The sequence below is a fragment of the Theropithecus gelada genome, chromosome X (genome assembly GCF_003255815.1).
Source record: "Theropithecus gelada isolate Dixy chromosome X, Tgel_1.0, whole genome shotgun sequence".
In the NCBI taxonomy this organism is placed as follows: Eukaryota; Metazoa; Chordata; class Mammalia; order Primates; family Cercopithecidae; genus Theropithecus; species Theropithecus gelada.
In genome coordinates, this window is record NC_037689.1 from 147481305 (window position 1) to 147501036 (window position 19732).

The 19732-nt window shown below is 53.4% G+C and overlaps 1 protein-coding gene across 8 annotated transcripts; it reads right to left on the minus strand.

Moving 5' to 3' along the window:
* Positions 1-830: 830 nt before the first annotated feature.
* On the minus strand, positions 831-7428 carry CXHXorf40B (chromosome X CXorf40B homolog). Of its 8 annotated transcripts, none has more exons than XM_025373404.1 (5): positions 7289-7428; positions 6066-6112; positions 2645-2777; positions 2262-2543; positions 831-1401 (listed from the first exon to the last, which is right to left on the minus strand). In XM_025373404.1, the coding sequence occupies exons 4-5, from the start codon at positions 2512-2514 to the stop codon at positions 1178-1180; spliced, it is 477 nt and encodes a 158-aa protein (XP_025229189.1). In that variant the 5' UTR covers positions 2515-2543; positions 2645-2777; positions 6066-6112; positions 7289-7428; the 3' UTR covers positions 831-1177. The 8 variants fall into 8 exon arrangements, with proteins under 8 accessions (XP_025229189.1, XP_025229186.1, XP_025229188.1 ...); XM_025373401.1 differs by lacking the exon at positions 7289-7428 and adding an exon at positions 6820-7146; XM_025373403.1 differs by lacking the exon at positions 7289-7428 and adding an exon at positions 6820-7146 and having other exon boundaries at positions 6047-6112.
* Positions 7429-19732: the final 12304 nt, after the last annotated feature.

Here is a 19732-nt window from a genome sequence, read left to right on the forward strand (position 1 = left end):
TAAAACATCTTCTAAAGGTAGCAGGGCGGACCTCTAAAAGCTAACTGCTCATAGGGTGGAGAAGAGGAAAAAAAAAGCTTAAAAATGCCGGGAAGAACCTCTTATTCTTATGCAACCGGTTCCTCCACCAGGAGAAAAGCTTAATTACTGTCCAACAGAGTTAAACCCCTTGGCTTGGGAAGAAGGCTCCAGCAGCGCGTGACATGGACTGCCAGTCAGCCACCCAGGGAGCCTTGAGCCATGCGTCCTGGCCCTGGCAGGCAGGAGAGGGTGGTGGGGAGCCATTGCTAGCTGGTCCATCCCCCTCCAAAAAGGAAAAGGCCATGAAGACCAAGGCCAACCTTCCCAATGCCTGGGAGCAACAGGAGTGGGGGCATGGTTTCCTGCAAGCTCAGAAATCTGAGGATGAAAATGCTTAGATGCACAACAGTGAGAGGTTTTGAGCATCAATGTTGCACACCAAACATGTTGCAGGACTTTTCCTTAGTTCACCTAAAGATGGAGTCCTTATCACACGGCCACAAAAATTTAGGCTCACAGACGATTTGAAGGGTGAGGCAGGGTTTTATTGAGTGAAAAGGAAAAAAGGGGAAACAGGGACCCTCCACAGAGCCAGGGTCCCTGCTGGCGCACTTCCTGCCTCACAGATTGAATCCAAGATTCCATTCAGGAAGAGGAGGGGCCAGGCTCCTCCCCAATGCAAGCGGAGTAAACTTCTGTGGCTCCACCCCAGTGCACATTCCTCCCAGTGTGTAGGCTGGTTGGAGTTTCTCTGGGGAACCTCTCCCACCTGGATGTCTCAATAGAACAGAGCCTCAAACACTAACCCGTCATCTACAACACATTTATTTGTACAATCCAGAAACTAGCAGGACCAAAATTAGCAACAGTGCCGAGACATTTACTGGCAGCTTTTCCTTCTACCCAAAGGTCAAAGTACTTGAGACATTGCCTGTGTGTCTAAGAAGGCATCACACCAGGAAAGCCCCTCCCCCTACTTCCTTCATCTGAGAAAAGAAACCTGTTTACACGCACAGTGCTTAGTGGGTGGGACTCTCCAAAGCAGTGGAAATTCAGATTTAACCTAATGTATATAGGTCTGCGTCATGATGGTGAATTGAAGGTGTCATGATTTAGCTGGTTTCTCTGGAACATTCCTCTCAGGAGCCCACACTTGTCACACTTCATGCCCCGAAGGGATCAGGTGCTCTGGGATGTCTACCTGGAACACATCTTTGCCTCCTTTCCTAGGTATGGGCTCCAGTAACCACCTGGGGTTTGAAATCACAGTCAGGTACTTCTGCTTCAGGTTGGTCAGTACAGCTTGATTCTCTAGTTCCACAGCCTCATCGGGAGTTAAGTCTTCGGGGCATTGCAAAGTTTCCCCAATGTCAATGAGTCCTGTACACAAAGAGAGATACATATGAATGCCTTTCACTTCCATAGCCCAAGGCCTGCCCATGTGACAACACGGTTACTCAAAGTCACAATCAGAGAGTAAGGTGGCATCAGCAAAATGACAAGAAGGGAGTCAAGTCCTTCTTCCACTGCTTTGATAACGAGCCAAACCCGATTCAGGAAATGCTGGGAGAGGCGGGGTAGGGCTCCAGAAAGGCAGAGGAGAGGGCCTTGTCCTCGATGAAGCCACACAAGTAAGAGGCAGGTCCAAGCCAGACTTCCGAGGGCAGCGGTTGCAGATTGGAAGGGCACCAGCCACTGCCTGGGAAGCTACAGGTGATGCCTGAGCAGGTCACCAGGGGACAGATGCTGTTGTCAGGCCTCAGTTACCTAGAGGTTAGGGGACTTGCCCAGGGTGCTGTGAGTGGTGGGGCTGGGGCAGGCTCGTGAAGTCAGGCAGGCAGCCCAACTCTAGAGGCCACCTGACCCATTCGGCAGGCTGGGCTGCTTTTCATGGTCTCTGCCACACATGTGCACTCACACATGTATGCACACACACACATACACACACAGCCAAACACCATAAGCACCACGTGTACATGGACCTGATCTGGTTTCTCACTGAGATCAGAAACAGGAACTGAGGCTCAGAGTGGAGAAATGATTTACCAGAGCTCACGGAAGCTAGGCCTGCCAACCCCCAGCCCAGGGCCCTTGCTGTCCCTTTGAAGGTGTGCTGCCAAAGGAAACTGTGGTATACATGCCAATCAGTTCAGACGACAACAAAAGTCCCCAAACTCCCAAGCAAGATCTTGGGTGGCAACTCTAGGCGTTGTCTGCACATTTGGCACATCGTCACTTACCCGCTATCACTCCTCGACCAAACTTCTCCCCTTTCCTGAGCAAAGCCTGAATCTCAGCAGGAGTCATCCCCAGCCTCTCCACCAGCAGCTCCTGCCAGGCATCGTCATCCCAGTCCCTGTGAGCAATGTGGACGGCGATGGTACGGTTCTGCTGGCTGCTCAGCAGGGGACGCCAGCGTGTCTCCACAGTCTTGACTCCATTTAAGACAAGGCCAGCATAAGGCTGCCGGAAGGAGAGGCAGCCAAACTTCATCTTCGCAAGCGCCCCGGGCCTCCTGTGGCCTGTGGAAGCACAGAAGCGCGTCACATGCCAGCCCTCCAAGCTCATGGGCAGTGGCCTGACCATACCCCTGTGTCTCTCAGGTGGCCTAAATCCCACTGACCCTGATGGTCCGCTGCTTCCACCTGTCACTGATGTCCCGCGCCACGGCAGGCCCAAGGGAAGGGGCTGGGATTCGGCTGACTCAGGATCATCCCACAGAGTCTTTGGGGCGGTCTGGAGTAGGGCAGAGACAGCTAGAGGAAGGCACAGGCAGGATAGCATGTGGTTAGTGCTATGACAGAGATCACCGAGCCCTAGCGCAACACAGAGGACAGAGGGCCCCCTCGGCCTAGCCAGAGTGGAGAGTCGGGGCTGGTGTTAGCCGTCTTCCAGCACAGAGGGACAGTCCCAGGCTCTGCTTCTCTTCCTTTCCCCCTGCTGTGCTCTGCCAATACTCTCAGTGCCCTGGCCCTGCCGACACCAAGGCACTGACCTTCCCAGCTCCTACTCCAGGGCTGCTGAGCCCACATCGTTGATATCCAATCTCAGCTCCGCTCTCAGGATGCACTGTGACCTCAGATGGCCCTCAGTCATATATCTCCTCTCCACCCCTCTGGGTACCACCTTCCTCAAGCCCCTTCCCCCACCACTGCTCTCCACTGTCAGCAGATGCCCCTGACCCAATCTGAGCGGAGAAAAGAAGAATGATAATCAGAACAACTGGCACCCCCACACACATGCCTTCCACGTGTCAGCCTCTGGGATGGCACGATCCTTGGATCATCAGATTGAATCTTCAAGTGACCCAGCAGGGTCAGTGGTACTGGGAGGCCTACTCTATGGCTGAGGAGAATGACGCACCAGCCCAGCCCACGGTCACACGGGCTTTGACTTCCCACAACTCTTGCCTGGTCTCCTGCGTGTGTGGCTTGGGAGAGGGTCCCCTCCTCCTGCATGGAGGACAGCCCTGTGCCTCGGCAGGAGCCCTGGGCTTGAAGCCAGAACTTCAGCCCAGTCATAGACTCTTGAGATGCCTCAGTTTCCACATGGCTGTGAGGATGGGAGATAAGGCACCAAGAGCACCCAGCCCAGTACTTGGCACCTAAGAGAACACTCACAAACAGTGGCTCCCCTCACCCCTCACCGTCGTCATCATCATCAGGCCTGTGGCTCCGTCTCATGGCCCTGAACACCCTTGAGCTGCCCCCCTCCATTCTGGTTACTATCTCTCTGTCCTTCCTTTCGGCACATAAACTCGACATCTAATACATTCTATGATTTTAAGAAAATACACCCACCCTCATGAGATAAAGCCCTGACAGGACCAAAGCTGCCTGGTATTCACTCCTTTCCCAATCTGCAGTGCAGCCTTCTGAGCGCCAGATCTCCTGCTCTTCTCCCGCCTCTGGGGTGAGCTGCCCCAGCCAAGCCGGTTGCCTGCTGTGCTCTGGACCCTGCTCCTCTGGCTCACTCCGGGCCCTGGGTGCCACCGGCCACCATCTATGCTCGCTCAGCATCCCTACTCTGAGCACACGCACGCCTCCTGCTCTGCCTCCCTTCTCTTAAACCCTGAACAGCCGAGACCTCAGAAAAGCTGTCTACATGCACAGTCTCTACTTCCTCTCTGAACCTTCTGTCCCCACCCCCACCTTTCTCTCTTTATTCTCCACCCCCCCACCCACTCCACTGACTGACCTATCCCCACAAGCACCCATGGCCGGCCTCATGCCAGTCCTGTCTTCATCTTATTCCATGCTCGGCAGCCCCAGCAGGGCTGAGCACACTCCTTCCCTCCTTCCGGGACCCCCACATTGCTCACCAGCCTGCTCTGAATCCCGCAGTGCAGGGCCACGCCCCTTCAGACTCAGCCTTAGGTGGACAGGCCTGTACATACTCAGGACCCCAACCACCACCACCAAGTCCACCTCCCTTCCACTGTGAGTGGCATCACCAGCTACGCAGTGTTCCTGCCCCAGACCTAGCTGCTCTCTGCCCTCCCTCTCTGCGGCCCACATCCCGTGGCACTGTGTCCAAAACCGACACTGAATCTGATCTCTTTCCATAATCTCTATGGCCACAATTCCAATCCAATCCGCTAAAACCCCCTGCCTTCTGAAGAAGTCTCCTGATAGCACCCCCACTCCCGTCTCAGCCCTTGTCCTCTGCACTCTTGTGACCACACTGCCATCAGAATGATCTTGGTACAGGGACAATGAGATTATATCACTCCTCTACTGAAAGCTTTCAAGGGCTCCCTGCCCCAACTAGAACACAATCCACACTTCAGGACACTCAAGGTCCCTCCTGATCTGTCTTCCCACCCCAGCCATGTCCTCTCCTCTCCCCTTTATTCACCACCCTAGAGCCACGGGGGCCTTCCATCCCCTGAGGGAACATGCCAAGCTTGTTTCTACCTCAGGTCCTTTGTCAGTTCTGATGGGTTGCATTGTGTCCTCTTAATGCGTATGTTGAAGTCCTAAACCTCAGAATGTGGCCTTATATATAAAGACAGAGTCATTACAGAGGCAATCAAGTGAGACTGAAGCCATTAGGGTGGACCCATTCCAATGTGGTTGGCGTCCTTATGAAAAGGGGGATTTCAGAGACAGTCATGCACACAGGGAGAACACCATGAGAAGATGAAGGCAGAGATAAGGGAGATGCTTCTACAAGCCAATGAGTGCCAAAGATTGCCGGCTAGCCGCCTGCAGCTAAGAGACACGGACGGACCAGATTGTCTTTCACAGCCCACAGAACAAACAAACCTGGCCAACACTTTGATTTCAGACTTCCATCCTCTAGAACAATGATTGTCTGTTGTTTAAGCCAGCCCCTTTATGGTCCTTTGCTTCAGCCATCTTGGCAAACTGCTGTTCCCAACACATCTCCACAGGATAGGGCATGAGTTTTCCATTTGACAGCACATCAAGTCCATTCTTTCCACCTGACAATCTTCATCTACCTTGTTTTTCACTGCCTGTGTGATATCCCATTGTTGGCCGTCTCATAATTTGCCTGACCATTCCTCCACTGACGGAGAGTTACAAGCTGCTTCCCACTTTTGCCACTAGAAATGATATTACCTCTAACGCTGTATGAAGACATGCTGAAGGGAATGCCTCGGCCGCCTGGCATGCCCATCTAAGATGCTGATATCTGCCAGCAAATGACTTTCCACAAAGACTCACCTGTGTATCCTCCACCAACCCATCCATGGTGCCATTTCCTCACACACTTGTGGCCCCTGAGCATCATTATTCTCCTGATGGGTGACAAAACATCACCAGGTCCCTAAGTTCTGGATTACTTCTGACGGAGACTGAATGTCTCCCACAGGGCCTGGCCACTTCCATCGGGATACATGGCTACAGTAAATGCCTCTTTTCTGCCGCCCAGTTTCTTAGCCAACCCTTTTCTCATCATCACCACAAAATCAGAACAAAGGCAAACTGTGTGTGTGTGGAATCCCTAGTAGGAACTGATGTAACTGAAAAGGCAAGAAGGGGATTGACTCCCCTCCTACCTGGTGCTGCAGAGAGTACCTGCTTTGCAGCCAAAGGAGAAAACACTCTTCACTTAGCTTCTTTAGCTGCACAACAAGGAAGATAAAGAGGAAAGGTCATTAAGTGCAAGACAGCAAAGCTGGTTAATGGCCCTAGGAAGGTCTTCTACTCAGCAGGCATTGGAAACCAAGAAGAGCTGAGAGGGCCGGTCCTAAGAGTAACACACATGTGCACCTCACTCACGATTTGGTTCTGCTAATCACAGCAGTGGGACCCTCCGCATCTGTCTGGGTCATAGGGTGCACCAGCCCGCAGGGCAGAAAATCATTTCAGCAAGTTGAGTCACATTCCTACAGCTGAGCACGCTCCATCCGAGGGGAGAAAAATGCCACTTCCCCTCCCATTGTCACCGGGCGAGGCTTTGGGGGGCCTAAATCCCATTGTCCACTGTTTAATTCTGGGTAGGTCATGCTGAGCACGGGGCCACAGGCCACAGAGCTGTGCACTGCCCGGCCTCGGTTCCAGGCGAACTTACGGGGCCAAGCGGGAGGCAGGGAAGTCCGGGCCGAGGTGGGGTCGCTGTGTGTGGAGCAGCACTTGCAGACGCTCGTCGCAGGTACATGCGCTTAGAAGGAGGGGGGCCGAGACGCTGGCGAGAGCAGGGGACACGAAAGGGTGCCTTGGGCGCGCCCCGCACGGGTTCCCTGCCCCAAACCCAGGGGAAACCCCAGCCCTCAGGCACCGCCCGCAAGAGGGCTGAGCACACAGGTTCCGGCACCACGGGCCCTGGTACCTTTCAGCGGCGGCTGGTCTCACGGCCTCCGGATCCTGCGAGTCGTGGGCGTACAGGGTCGACTCTGGCTTTTGGTCACAGGGAAGAACAGTCCTCCGCCTCCTCACGACCCAGGGAGGCCACCGGAGCCAGCGAGGAGACGTGGCCGCAGTGAGAAGAGAGAGCAGCCGGCTCGTGTCAGGGCTGCAAGGTAGCTGCCGCTAACTCCGGGAATCCGGGCGCCAGTGACAGGTGCTAACGGTCCATAACTCTTTCGCTTTCAATCAGCTCCCCTAATCCTTTCCGCAAAGAACGTACGTGTGCACGTAATCACGCAAGTACGTACACCACGCACGTACGCAGGAGGCACGTACTCAGCCACGCCTATAGACCGCCAAGTCGTTAGGAATCCACGTATCACGAAGCCACGCACTGACGTCATCACGCACGTACGCACGCACTGCCCGCCAGGAGACGCTGTTCAGTTTACCGGATCGTGACGCGCGCCAGCCAACCAGGCCAAGGCCAGGGGAGCTCGAAACCGGCAGCCTGGACCAAGAACCGGAAGGAGGAAAAGGAACCCGAGGGAGGAAGAGGAAGAGGAGGGGCAGGACGAGGCCACCAGGCAGGAGTTTTAAGCCCAGAGCTGCGAGACCAGCAGGGAGGAGCTGGGAGAAACCACTGGGGAGGGGCTGGGGCGCGGGGCTGAGAGGAGGAAGACGGAGCTGGGGGAGGGGAAGGGTGGGAGTGGGAAAAACCGCTGGGGCGTGGTTGAGAGCGGGGCGGGAATTAGAGGGGGCGGGCGGGGCTGAGGGAAACCACTGGAGGCGGGTTGTGGGCGATCTGAGCGATGAGAGGCTGTAGGAGGAGCTCGTGGACTCCTGATAACGAGCGCGGGGAGGGAGGGGGCTGATGAGAGGACAAAGGTGGGGCTGAAAGAAACTACTGGGAGGGGCTGGGGGCAGGGCTTTGAAGCTGGAGCAGGAGAAGCAGGGCGGGGCTCGGGGAGGGGTGGGGCGGGGCTCGGGGGGGTGGGGCGGGGCGGAGGGAAACCTCTGGGGACGGGCTGGGGGCGGGGCTTTGGAAACTTCCCCTGGAGAAGCGGGGCTGGGGGCGGAGCGGGGCCGAGAGGAACCCATGGGGTGGGGCTGGGGGCGGGGCTTTGGAAGCAGACGCTGGCGAAGTGGGGCTGGGGACGGGGCCAAGATAAACCCCTGGGGTGGGGCTGGGGGCGGTGCTTTGGAAACAGCAACAGGAGAAGCGGGGAGGAGCTGGGGAGAGGCGGGGCTCTGGGCGGGGCGGGGCTTCAGAAGCAGCCGCGGGAGAAGCAGGGCGGGGTTCGGGGCAGGACGGGGCTGAGGAACCACTGGGGAGGGGCTGGGGGCGGGGCTCCGCAGGGAGGTGCTGGAGGAGTAGGGCGGGGCTGGGAAGGGGCGGGGTTGAGAGACCGCTGAGGAGGGGCTGGGGGGCGGGGCCTTGGAAGCAGATGCGGGAGGGGCGGGGCTGAGAGAAACCACTGGGGAGGGTCTGGGGCCCGGGATTTGGAATCAGTGGCGTGAGAAGGGGCAGTGGGAGAACTGAGCGAGGAGTAGCTGCGGGAGGACCCCGCGGACTCCTGAGAACCACCTTGGGGGAGCGGGGGCTTGGAAAGGTGTAGGGTGGAATCACGAGAAAGCTCTGTGGGAGGGCCTGGTGCACAGCTAAGCTGCAGGGTGGAGCTGAGGGAAAGCCGGGAGGTCCCAGAGGAGGAGAAGGGCGGGGTTGTGGCAAAGCGCTGTGGGAGCAGATGGGGCGGGGCTGCGGGAAAGAGCTGGAGGAGGAGGAGCCACGCTGAAGTAACGCTGGCATGTGAGAATGGCGTGGGAGGTGCTAGTGCAGAGCTGAAGGAAAGCTGAAAGGTGCTGGAGTGGGCAGAGGGGTAGGAGAAGCGTGACGGGACTAGAAGAGGCGGAGCTGGGAGCGGTGATGAAGGGGGAGCAGGGCGGGGCTGTGGGAAAGAGCTGTGGGAGGAGGAGGTGGGGGTAAGAAGCTGGGGCTGTGGCTGCAGTGGGAACTGGGCCAGAGCTGCTTGGGGAGCCGCATGCGAGAGGAGGGCGTAGTTGTGGGAAAGAGCTGCGGGTGGAACTAGTTAAGTGCTGGGTGGAGGGGGGCGGGGGCGGGACAACTGGGGCGGAAGTGTGGGAGGAACAGCTGGGGCGGAGCTGAGGGAGGAGGAGCAGGGGGGCAGAACAGCTGGGGTGGAACTGTGGGAGCAGCTTGAACGAAGCTGCAAGAAGAGAAGTTGGGGACGGAGTTTCAAGAGGAAAAACAGGGGTTGGAGATGCTGGTGGAGCAGAGCCGAAATGGGGATGGAGCTGAGGCGCTTCTGTGATGCACCCTTAGGCAAGAGTCCAAACTTGCCTGCGGCGACCTAACGGCCCCTCCAGTGTCTACCGCCAGAGGGCATGGAAGTAGTAAGAAGGGCTGGAACACTTGCCTGGGTTCCATGCAGCTCTAGGCTAAGTCTTGCAGGGCTGAGCGCCCCCAGGCCTGCTCTCCTGTGTCCTAGTCGCTGTCAGTGCCTGCCAGTGGGGTCCAGAGGGACCTTCTTTTTGACGCCTCTTTTGCAAGTGATGAGAAACATCCACACTCTTAATGTCTTGCCTCCTCCGACCTAAGTCGCCCCACACACAGCCCAACTTCCCTGGCAAACTTGCTTTTCAAACTCTCTTCTCCATCTCAGTCAGGGGCTCAGATTCTGTAGTGCTGCCATGCTTTACTCCTCTGTCCCTCCCCTTATCTAGTCTCCCGCATTGACTTTATAAGCAAGTTTTGAGTCCCTGCCTCTGGAGTGCCTGATGAGACAAAACTGCTCCTCGTCCTGCATCCCCGCTGCTACTTCCAGAACTCAGGGCTCGTGGTCTGGAGCCTGCACTGTTCCATGAGCCTCCTGCCTAACCTGGAAGCCTCTGTCTTTCCTCCCTCAGGTCTGTCCTCCACATTCCTTTGGCTCAGTTTCTAAGTCACAGATCTGTCCCCAACAATCCTCTAGTGAAAACGCGGCCGGGCCTTCTCAGGTTTAAGTCCTAACAGTTCAGGGAGTCGGCTCAGCTCTCCCCACCTTTAAGCCGAATACTCTTTGGGTTCACGCTGTGCTGTTTAGTCACTGGTCCCCACCAGCCTGCTGTTCCAGGTCTCCTTGCTTTGCACCGTTAGTTCCCATGGCCTTGTCCTGGTGTACTCCTGGTATCCTTCAAGGCACAACTTTAATGTCACCTTCACAGCCCCACCCCAAGTATTACGGACTTTTGTCTCCAGCTGTGATAGCATTTTGTACATCCCCCATTCCCACCCCACATTAGGCTCTTGCAACTCCAGGTGGTAATTGCTCTGTAAGAGTCTGTGGCTGCCGCAGGGTCTCTTGAGTTCCTTGAAGGAACCGCTGGTGTTTTACTCATTTCTGAGACTGGGTGCCCAGGGCACAGTATCTGCTTAGTAAGTGTTTAATCAGCAAAGGGCTGCCTTCTTGTTTTTTCTAGTGAGATGCACCTACTTCTCCCTGGAGAAACTCGAGGAAGCAGGAATACTGAAGATGAGGTGAGGAGGAGAGGGTCCCTCTTTATGGGATGTAGGCCGTAGGGCTGCAGGGGACCTTCAGATCACCAGTTGCAATTCCTATGCATGCTAGCATCCCCTCCTGGGTTCCTTCCCCCCAAGACTGGTTGCCAGCTTCTGCCAAACACCCCAGAACCTGCTGGGAGTGGTTTCAAATCATGAGTGAGGATCCCCGGGATGGTGGGTTGCTGTTGCTCCGCCTGTAGCGTCTTGTATGAAGAACTAGAACTTGCATAATGAGCTGGAGAGTCACCGTGTGGCTGCTAGCGGGGAAGCCCATGGTGGCCACATAAGGGCTCCCTTTTCCAACTCTCCCAGCTGCCCCTCACTCTCACTCCTGGGTGTGCTGGGCAGTGGGGTGCAATGCGCATGTGGGTGCACACTTTCCCTGAGACCTCCCACAGAGGTCTCATCTGTGGTCGGATGAGGAGAGGAAGTCCAAGTAAAGCAGCTGCAGCGGTGAGTGGGCCTAGGAAGAATGGCATCACCAGGCCAGGTAGGGATGCGGGTGGTGTTCAGCTATCCCTGAGAAAGGGACCAGAATGCACCTGAGTCTTTATTTTCATTCCCAATAGCAGGTCAGCACCAGACCCGAAAACGCTCTGATTTCTGCCCTCCACGCCATACTCTCTTCACCTGCTGCCTCCTCATTCCTCCCATTAACAATGTCCTGGCAGGAACAAGACTTTCCCCTCCCTCTCTGTTTGTCTCTTAGCAGGTCAGGTCGGCCTTCACCTCCCCAGGCCCGTCCTGCTCCTGCCTTCCCCTGTGGGGCCCTCTGTGGATGCTCTGGAGCCCCAGGCAATAGCCAGCTGTGAGCGTGCATGCGGGGCCTTCTCGGGTTCTTTGCTGTGCTCCCATGAAACCGCTCTGCTTGGCTGCACCCCACTAGCACACACTCAACTGACCCCAACTCCTGGGGCTGGGGGTGTGTCTCCTCAAAGTTTGCTTTCTTTTTCAGGCCTTGCTTGCATGCCCATTGTGCTACACGTTGTGTCTCTTTTAGGAAGTCCTTGTCTTTTCCAAAGATCCTGCTTTGCAGCTGACCGTACCCGCTGCCCGTCTCGGCCGGGATACTGCCTCCTTCCTGAAACCACAGCCCCACTCAGGTCTTCCTTCCATCCTAATCCCTGGGGAGCCCCCTGCAGAGCTCCCTGTCCATCCCAGTGGCCTTCTGAGCCTTGCCTCCCCTCCCTTCTCTTCCCTTCTCTTCCCTTCCCTTCCCCTCCCCTCCCCTTCCCTCCCCTCCCCTTCCCTCCCCTCCCCTCCCTCTCCCCTCCCCTTCCCTCCCCTTCCCTCCCTCTCCCCTCCCCTCCCACCCCCTTACCTCTCCCTCGCCTCTCCCTCACCTCTCCCTCCATGGCAGGCTAGCCTCCCTGGCTAGAGCTGTCCCCTGGGAATTTGCCGTCACTTTCCCTCTCTGTGCTCAGCATCCCTGGTTGAGAGGTTTAGGAGGAAGAGGAGAGGACGAGAGGAGGAGAAGAGTCCCTCTCTTCTGCCCACATGCTCCCCTAGGGAAGCATTCTTTTTGCTCAGCGTGATTTCTGTGCGACTCCTCCTGTTTTCTGAGCCTGTCACCCCCTTCCTCTTCCCTTGGCTCCCCACTGACACTTTCCAGAGTGCAGCCACTTCCCCTCGCTGTGCTTCTTTGACTCTGAGGCCCAGGAGGAAGTTGCCCTCCTCTGGAGAGAGTTCACGTTTGATCCAGCCTAGTGTTCTGGGACCGCTTTGACCCTAATTCATGATTTTGCTTCAGATGCTTCTTGTTTGGCCTGCCTTCCTCGTCTAGGAAATGGATTTTGCTCATTTTTCTATTGAGTCACTTGCCTTGTTGGTATGGAGTTGTAGGAGCTCTTTCTGAATTCTGCCTCAAACCCCATGTTGGTTTTTTGTATTTCAGAGACCACATCCGCCCAGGGGCTTACTCTTCCGTCTCTTTGCAGGGCTGTTTTGGACTCAGTATTCACCTAAGCACTCCAAATTGTAAGTAATCCCAGAGGTCATGGAGTGTCCCACTGCCCCTCCTTCTGGAGGCTGTGGCCCCTCCCCCAAAGAGGAGGTGCTTGCATGCGTCCAGTGCCCTGCCCATTAGATTAGAGAGGGCTCCCTTCTTTGCTCTCTTGCACTCATTTGTCCGCTTTTTAGCTTTCCTTTTCTGCCCCGGACTCACACAGGGTCGCGTGAACGTGTGGTGTAGCAGGAGGAGACAGGTAAAGTGGAGGAATGGGAGCTGGAGGGGAGCAGGAGGGAAGAAAAGAGGAGGGGGAGGGGAAAGAGAGGGAGTGGGTGGAAGGAGGAGAAGGGGAGGAGGTGAAGGAGGAGAGGAGGACACAGAAAAGAGAAGAAAAAGGAGAGGAGGAGACAGGAGGAGGAGCAGCAAAGGAGGAAGAAGAGGAAGAGGACAAGAAGAGCAAGTAAGGAGGAGGAGGGGGGAGTAGGAGGAGTAGGAAGAGAGAAGGACCGAAGGAAAAGGAAAAGGATAGGCAGATGTGGAGGAGAGGAGGCGGAGGAGAGGAGGAGATGAGAAAGAGGAGGGAAAAAGGAGAGGAGAGGGATGAGTGGGGAGGAGGAGGAAGAAGAACAGGAAAAGGAGAAAAGGAGGAGGAGAAGAGGAGGAGTGAGAAAAGAGGAGAAGGAGAGGAGGATGGGGGAGGACGAAGAGGAAGGGAGAAGGAGAGAAATAGGAGGAGGGAGGAAAGGAGGAGAGGTGTAGGAGGAAGAGGAGAGGAGGAGCAGAGGAGGAGGAGGAGAGGAAGAGGAGGAGATTTGGAGGAAGAGGAGAGATGGAGGAAGAAAGGAGGAGGCGGAGAAGAGGAGAAAGCAGAGAGGAGGAGGCAGAAGAAAGGAGGACCAGGAGGAGAGGAGGAGGAGGAAAGGACGAAGAGGAGGAATAGAATAAGAGGAGCAGAGGAAAAGGAGGAGGAGGTGGGGGAGGAGTGGAGAGGAGAGGAGGAGGAACAGAGTTGGAGGAGGTGGAAGAGAGAAGAGGAGAAGGAGGAGAGGAAGAGAGAAGGAAATGAGAAGGAGAAAAGTAGGAGGAAGAAGAGAGAAGAGAGAGGAGAGGATGAGGAGGAGGGGAGGAGAAGGAGAGCAGGAGGGGGAGGAGGAGGAGAGTAAGAAGAGGAAATGAGGAAGAAAGAAGGACAGGAGATGGAGAGGAGGAAGAGAGTATTAGGAGGGGAGGAAGAGGGGAGGAGGGGGGGAAAAGGAAATGAGGAGGAGGAGGAGGCTGCAGCGCCCTTATCAGGCTCCAGTTCTCGGTGTGCCCCGTTCTGTAAGACACTCCGCTGTGGTCAACCCTGGCCTGCAGAGGATTCCCGCGCTGGATCTCTGAGGGATGCTGGCGCCCTCTCTCCAGCACATTCCTGATGCCCTTGCTGACGCATGTGTCCTCTGGGCCCTCTCCGGAAACATGATCTTCCAGGGTGTCTTCTGGCCTCACCTCTTCTGTCCAGTTCCAGCAAACTCACTTTGCTTAGCCTTTGAATCCCTTCCTTCACCATCTGCCATGACAATTCGGGCCTTTCACCGTCACTCAGGCCTGGACCATCACTGATGCCCATCCCATGCCATCCACAGGTTTGCCCCATCCCTTCGGCTCCCTAACAGGGCATTCAGTTGTGTTGAGCAGCAGAGTGTCTCCAAGTCCCTTGTGTAGTTTTCATTTCCGGCCCCCACTGGTTGAGCTGCATCCGGGTCCCATCCCACAGGGACCCCCCGGCCGCTGCAGGTGCATGCTGATCCTGCAGCTCCTCAGGGGTGTCATCGCTTTCCCTCTTCCCAGACCCAGCACACCCTGCCTGCGCAGCTCTGTGCTGCACCTTCACTCTAGTCACGGGTGTGGCAGTCAGCTCACCAATTCCTCCTGCTTCCCTGGGACTCTCTGGCTTTTAGCACCGCAAGTCCCTCAGCAAACTGGGACTGTTGATCACCCTACCCGGCAGCCAGTGATAAGGTGAGGGCCACTCCTGGGAGGGAGGACACCTGTGGGGAAAATTCTTGTGTTATTTATTTCTCCTTCGGGATAGGGTGCCTGCAGTGCTTCATGGGAGGGGGTGGGCTGATGCTGCAAGCTCAGAAGTTTCAAGGGCATCTAGGGAGACCAGATATTCAGAGACTTTCTCCTAGATGTGCGTGTTCCATGTATCAGGGATGCAGGTTTTCCCAGCAGGACTCGTGTCATTGGCATGACAGACCTGCCTTGGCTGAGCGTTCAACTGTCTTTGGAGTTCAGCCACCTTAGCAAGTCCTGGGTTTGTTCTTCAGACTTTGCTGCTTGCCCATTGCTTGGATCGGGGGCTACTCTGTAAACCACCAGGAAGACTCCAGTGTTTCTGCTTAATTTTTAGATGTTTGTTAATTGCCCTTGGCCTCTCATTAATCCCGGTGGGTCCTTCAGGAAACATACCGTTCCCTGAGTTTTCATTTCCAGGCATCTGCCCTGCCTGGATCTCCTCGCCTTCCAGGAGCTTCCTCTTCACAAGCTGGCCATCCCAACAAAAGTTCTAACATCGAAGGTCTAGCAACTAGCCTGCCATCTTGTGCCTAGAGCCACCTGCGTGCCACCTACCCCCGAAGATGGGAACCTCGTTGCCAGTTGGGGAGATGCAGGGCAATCCTGTACCAAGACCCCATCTTACCACCTGTTTTCTCGGACCACTCTGGAACCCACTGTCTCAGATTGGGTCCTCCAGGAAGCAGACTGTGAGAGGGAGTTGGCAGGACCAAAGGTTTACTGGGACTAACTAACCCTCAGGAAAGGGACAGGAAGGAAGCAGGGCTGGAGAGCAGGTTGAGCCCGACCTGACAGTCTTGAGCAGCCCAGCAGGGAGGTGTGGAGCAAGGGTTGCCCACTAGAGGGGCCTGCATTGGGCATGGGTGGTGGGGTCCACATGGTACCTGGCACACAGCAGGCTGTGCAATCCATATTAACTGCCTGGATGAATTAATGCCCAGGAAAGGTGCCCTGGAGAACGGGTATGTGCTGAGCACAATAGGGAAGGGCCCAGCATCTGCCTTGGCATAGGCCACCCGAGAGCTGCTTTCATCTTGTGTGTGCATTAGACAACTGCCAGGGGCATGAAGGGGATGTGCTTCCAGGGCATTTGCTGGCAGGGTGTCTCGTGATCTCTTGGTATTGGTGTGAGCACAGCCTGGCAGGAGAGGGCAGATCTCAGTGCAAAGTATCATGTCAAAAAGCAGATCGAAACCAGGCCCCCTCCTGGAAGAGGCTCCTTGAAGGTAGGTGCACACTCATGTCTTTGTTACTTGTAAGGGGGCATCTTACAGGCAAGAGGAGTTAGGTGAATGGGAAGAGGAAGGAACTGCTCACTCTGGGCAAGGGGCTGGGGGAGGCTTCGTAGAGGAGTGGGTGTTTGAGCTGGGCCTTGAAGGTCGAAAGGGTTTTGTTAGGTGGGAAATGGGGGAAGGACAGCCTGAAGGGGTTAGGTACCTTCAGGGAGCCCAGAGAAGGTTGGTGGCTGGAGCAGACCCATTCGTAGAGTGAAGTCATGGGAGAAGAGGCTGGGAAACTAGATTGGGTCCAACTCCTAAAGGCCCACTGAAGGAGTATGGGTTGCACGCTGGGTGCAGCAGGTGAGTGTCCTCACTTGGGTTTCACTGTCAGCATTTTTAAAAGGCAAACTGGTTCTCTTCCTGAGGAGAATTCACTGATTCACTCATGTGGCCAGTAAGTCATCTGGGCCAGAGGTGGGTGGGGAGATGATCGGGGTGCAAGTGTCACCTTCAATCACAGCATAATTGCCCTTGCTTTCTTATCTCTCATTTAGATATTTCAATACTTGCTCAGGTTTCCTGTACCCTCCTTCATTCTCCCTTCCCAGCCATACTACTTATGGGGAGACTTTCTCTTTATAAAATGACCGTTAGTCTTATCAAATTAATCCTAAAGTAGTACCATCAATTTCCCCCTAAAATACCAACAAGACCCCTGCTTGAAACTACTTGTACATTAGGGACAGAGAAGAGTTCATGAGAATGAGCATTTTCTGAGGACTCCATCTGTCTTCTGAGAGAGAGTTCTCCTGCTGGTGCCTCCTCTGTAGTAAAGCAAAGGTAACATTCCTGCAAGGCTTTGAAGCTTATAACATACTTGCCTTTAGGTTCTTGTGTTGTGTTCTGGGTCAGCAGGAATGCCTCTCCAGGTCCTTTTTCTCATCCTAATGTGCCACTGAATTCTTCACAGGCTCCTGGGACCACATTATCATTCTCTTCACTCAAGAGATGAGGATGCTGAAATTCAGAGAGGGGAAGTGATTTGCCTCAGCTTGTGCTGTAAGTGATCAAGGCAGGACTCAACCAGTCTTTTTGACCCTGACTATGGTGATGTGATCTCTGTACCCACAAGATAGTGGTGGAATGGTGGAGTATGGTACCTAGAAGGCCCTTTCTAGCTCAGGACACATTTGATGGTGTGACTGTTTAGGAATTCAGTCCTGACCAGTTTAAGAGGTTGTGATTCTTAGCTGTCTCTGGCTCCTGGTTTGCCCAGTTTAATTCTGGCCTGCTCAGCAAAACTTCTCTCTGTCTGTGGTCCAAGAATCCTGACATCTCTGAACTAGTCCTCCTCCTATCCACTCAATATCGACAGAATCTCATGATACATCCTCCTGGCTCAGCCATGGAATAAAGCCAGCTCTGTTGTTTTGATCCTTGTGTTGTGCCCCAGCTTAGGAAGAATAACTCTTCAGGCTGCCTCTCCCATGCTAGGTCACATGCAGGTCACACATTCCCAGGTAAATTTTGCACTTTGTTTATCTGGAATTTGTCTTAATTTCCTTGTCCTTGTTTCTGATTGTGTACTTTCTTCCGTTCTGTCTCATTATCTGGGCCCTACGTCTTTTCTCATGGTTTCTCTTCTGTAAGTCTCTAGACCCCATGCAAGTACACAGTGAAGTGAATGAAGTTTAAGATAAAGCTTCAGTGTCTCTTGCTTACACAGCCCCTAGCGTCATGGTCCTACAGTTGTATGGTTTGGAAAATCTACAAAAGATACTTTAACCACAGTTGGTTCAGGGAATCTTTCTTTCCACTATGCTGTCTCTATCCCTCTTGCCTATGTGTTGGATAGCAATGCAATAACCATGGTCATGTTGGGAATTCAACTAAGGGGACATTAAGTTGGGATTCATTTAGTTTAGGATATAGGGGTCCACAAGCAATTTCATGTATTTCCCAGTTATTGCCAGCTGCCCTTTATTATTGAAATAGCTTGCAGGAATACTTCTGCTTACTATGCTAATGCATCCGGTGTTAGGACAAGAGGGGTGAGGCTGGAGGGTACATTGCAATGTCACTGTGACTTGCAGCACTTGACATCAGGGGTATGTTGTGTTGGCAGTGGAGGAGAACCAAGATTCACAGTGTACAGCACCAGAAGCTAGTCTGTGGAAAAATCTTCCAGTCATCAATCAGGTGTGTAAAATTATAAGTGAAGGATTCCATTTTCATTGAAAAGCAAAAGTGCCCTCTTGTCAGGAATATACCCAGCGTACAGTGTACGCAACTGTAAATACAAGATACGTTTATTTGCACATTTGGAAGGGGGTTTTGTAAAATGGCATTTTTCAGAATTCCTGTGATTGTAGGACACGAACCTGTAGGAGGACTAGAAACATTGAATAGTATGCAGAAGAGTTTTGCTGGACAGGCACAGAATTAAACTGGGCAAACCAGGGGCCAGAGACAGCTAAGAAACACAACCTCTTAAATTGGTCAGGACTGAATTCCCAAACAGTGACAACATCAAATGTGTCCTGAGCTAGAAAGGGCACAGTCACAGTTCCTGTGACTGCTACCCTTAGAAAGACCTGCTTAGAAGTTACGCTCCCCGCTGGCATCTGGAAACTTGACTCTCAGAATTTCCCTAGTCAACAGTTAACTGATAAGGTGGCTCACTGTGCCTTGACTGTTAATACAAACAATGTAGTTTATGCTGAACACCTGCTTTCTTTCTGGGAGTCTGGAATTTTGGTGCATGCTAGGCAGAGGATGTCTCTGTTACCAAACCCCAGTGTAAACTGTGGGCGATGCATCTGGGCTTCTCTGGCCAGAAACATCACGCGTGCCACTGCATATTTGTTGCCGAGAAAAGCATGTGCTCTGTGTGGCCCCTCATGGGAGGGAGAAAGCATAAGGAAGTCTGTTCATGGGCTCCTCCAAACTTTGCCTGTGTCTTTTCTGCTTGTGATCTGGCTGTGTGCCCTAAGTACATTGCTGTAATAAATCTTAGTTGTGATTATAACTATATGCTGAATCCCGTGTTTCCAACTATAACAAACAAGAAAAGCAGGAATAACATACTACAGAAGTGCATGAGGCAATTAAGTACTAAAGATAAGTAGCTATTTATGTATTTTTTCCTAAATTTTCAGATGTTTCTAGCATTTGTCAACTTTTTCAAATGTGTGTGTTCTTTTTTTTTCTCATTTTAAATATTGGCTTTTGTTCCCAATTTTATATTGGTAATTTTGCATTCTTATACTTAAAGGCGGCCCCAAATGTTACAAGCTTCAAGCCCCACAAAACCTGGATCTGTGTCTGTCTTGGATCCAAGACTTGCTGCCTCATGTCGATTTTCCTGTTGTCACTTCATATTACACAGGTGGGGAAATTAAAACCAAGAGAGGGGAAGCTAACCTTACTTGGCAAAACCGGGACAGGATCCAGTTCTTCCAGTTCTCAATTTAATGAATGCTCTTTCCCACTATTCTGTAAAAGTTTTTTGATAACTTGTCTGTAAATATCGGTCATGGTACATTGTCCACTGGGTGGCACTCAAGAGACTGAAATTCGAGTTCCTTCTCTTTGAGTAGATGGCTAATCTTGAACTAGTCCCTTTCCCTCCTGGGACAGATTTTCCCAGTTTTTATAAAGGGGCTGGATTAAATGCTCTTTACAGACCTTTCTCTCTCAGATATTCCCTGAGTTTTTCATTCTAGAAATGCTGGAATCATATAATTGTAATTTAAACTAGTAAAGTTCTTCTTGTTCTTGAGTCTTCTTCATCTCTAAAATGGAAATAAAATACATACCTCTCGTGGTTATTATGAAGCTCCTGGCACTGTTCATGGTAGAGCAGGTGATCAAAAGTTGCTTGCATCCTTCTGTCCAATTGGGAACAAAAGCTTTCATGTATAATTCTCACTCCTCTCACTTGGAATCGATCTTATCAGAAAACCTAAAATTTTTTTTCAATCAATTTAGAAGTTTATTTTGCCAAGGCTAAGGACATGCCTGTGACACTGTCTAAGGGGGTCCTGGTGACATGCCTAAGGTGGTCAGGCCACAGGTTGGTTTTTAGGGAGATATAAGACATCAA

What these genes read in the sequence shown, in the direction of transcription:
- CXHXorf40B (XM_025373400.1), bottom strand. Translation starts at nt 2,607, where the DNA reads ATGGTCAGGCCACTGCCCATGAGCTTGGAGGGCTGGCATGTGACGCGC. An exon ending in TGGTCGAGGAGTGATAGCGG is followed by an intron (nt 1,402 to 2,261) that starts GTAAGTGACGAT and finishes CTTTGTGTACAG; the next exon opens with GACTCATTGACATTGGGGAA.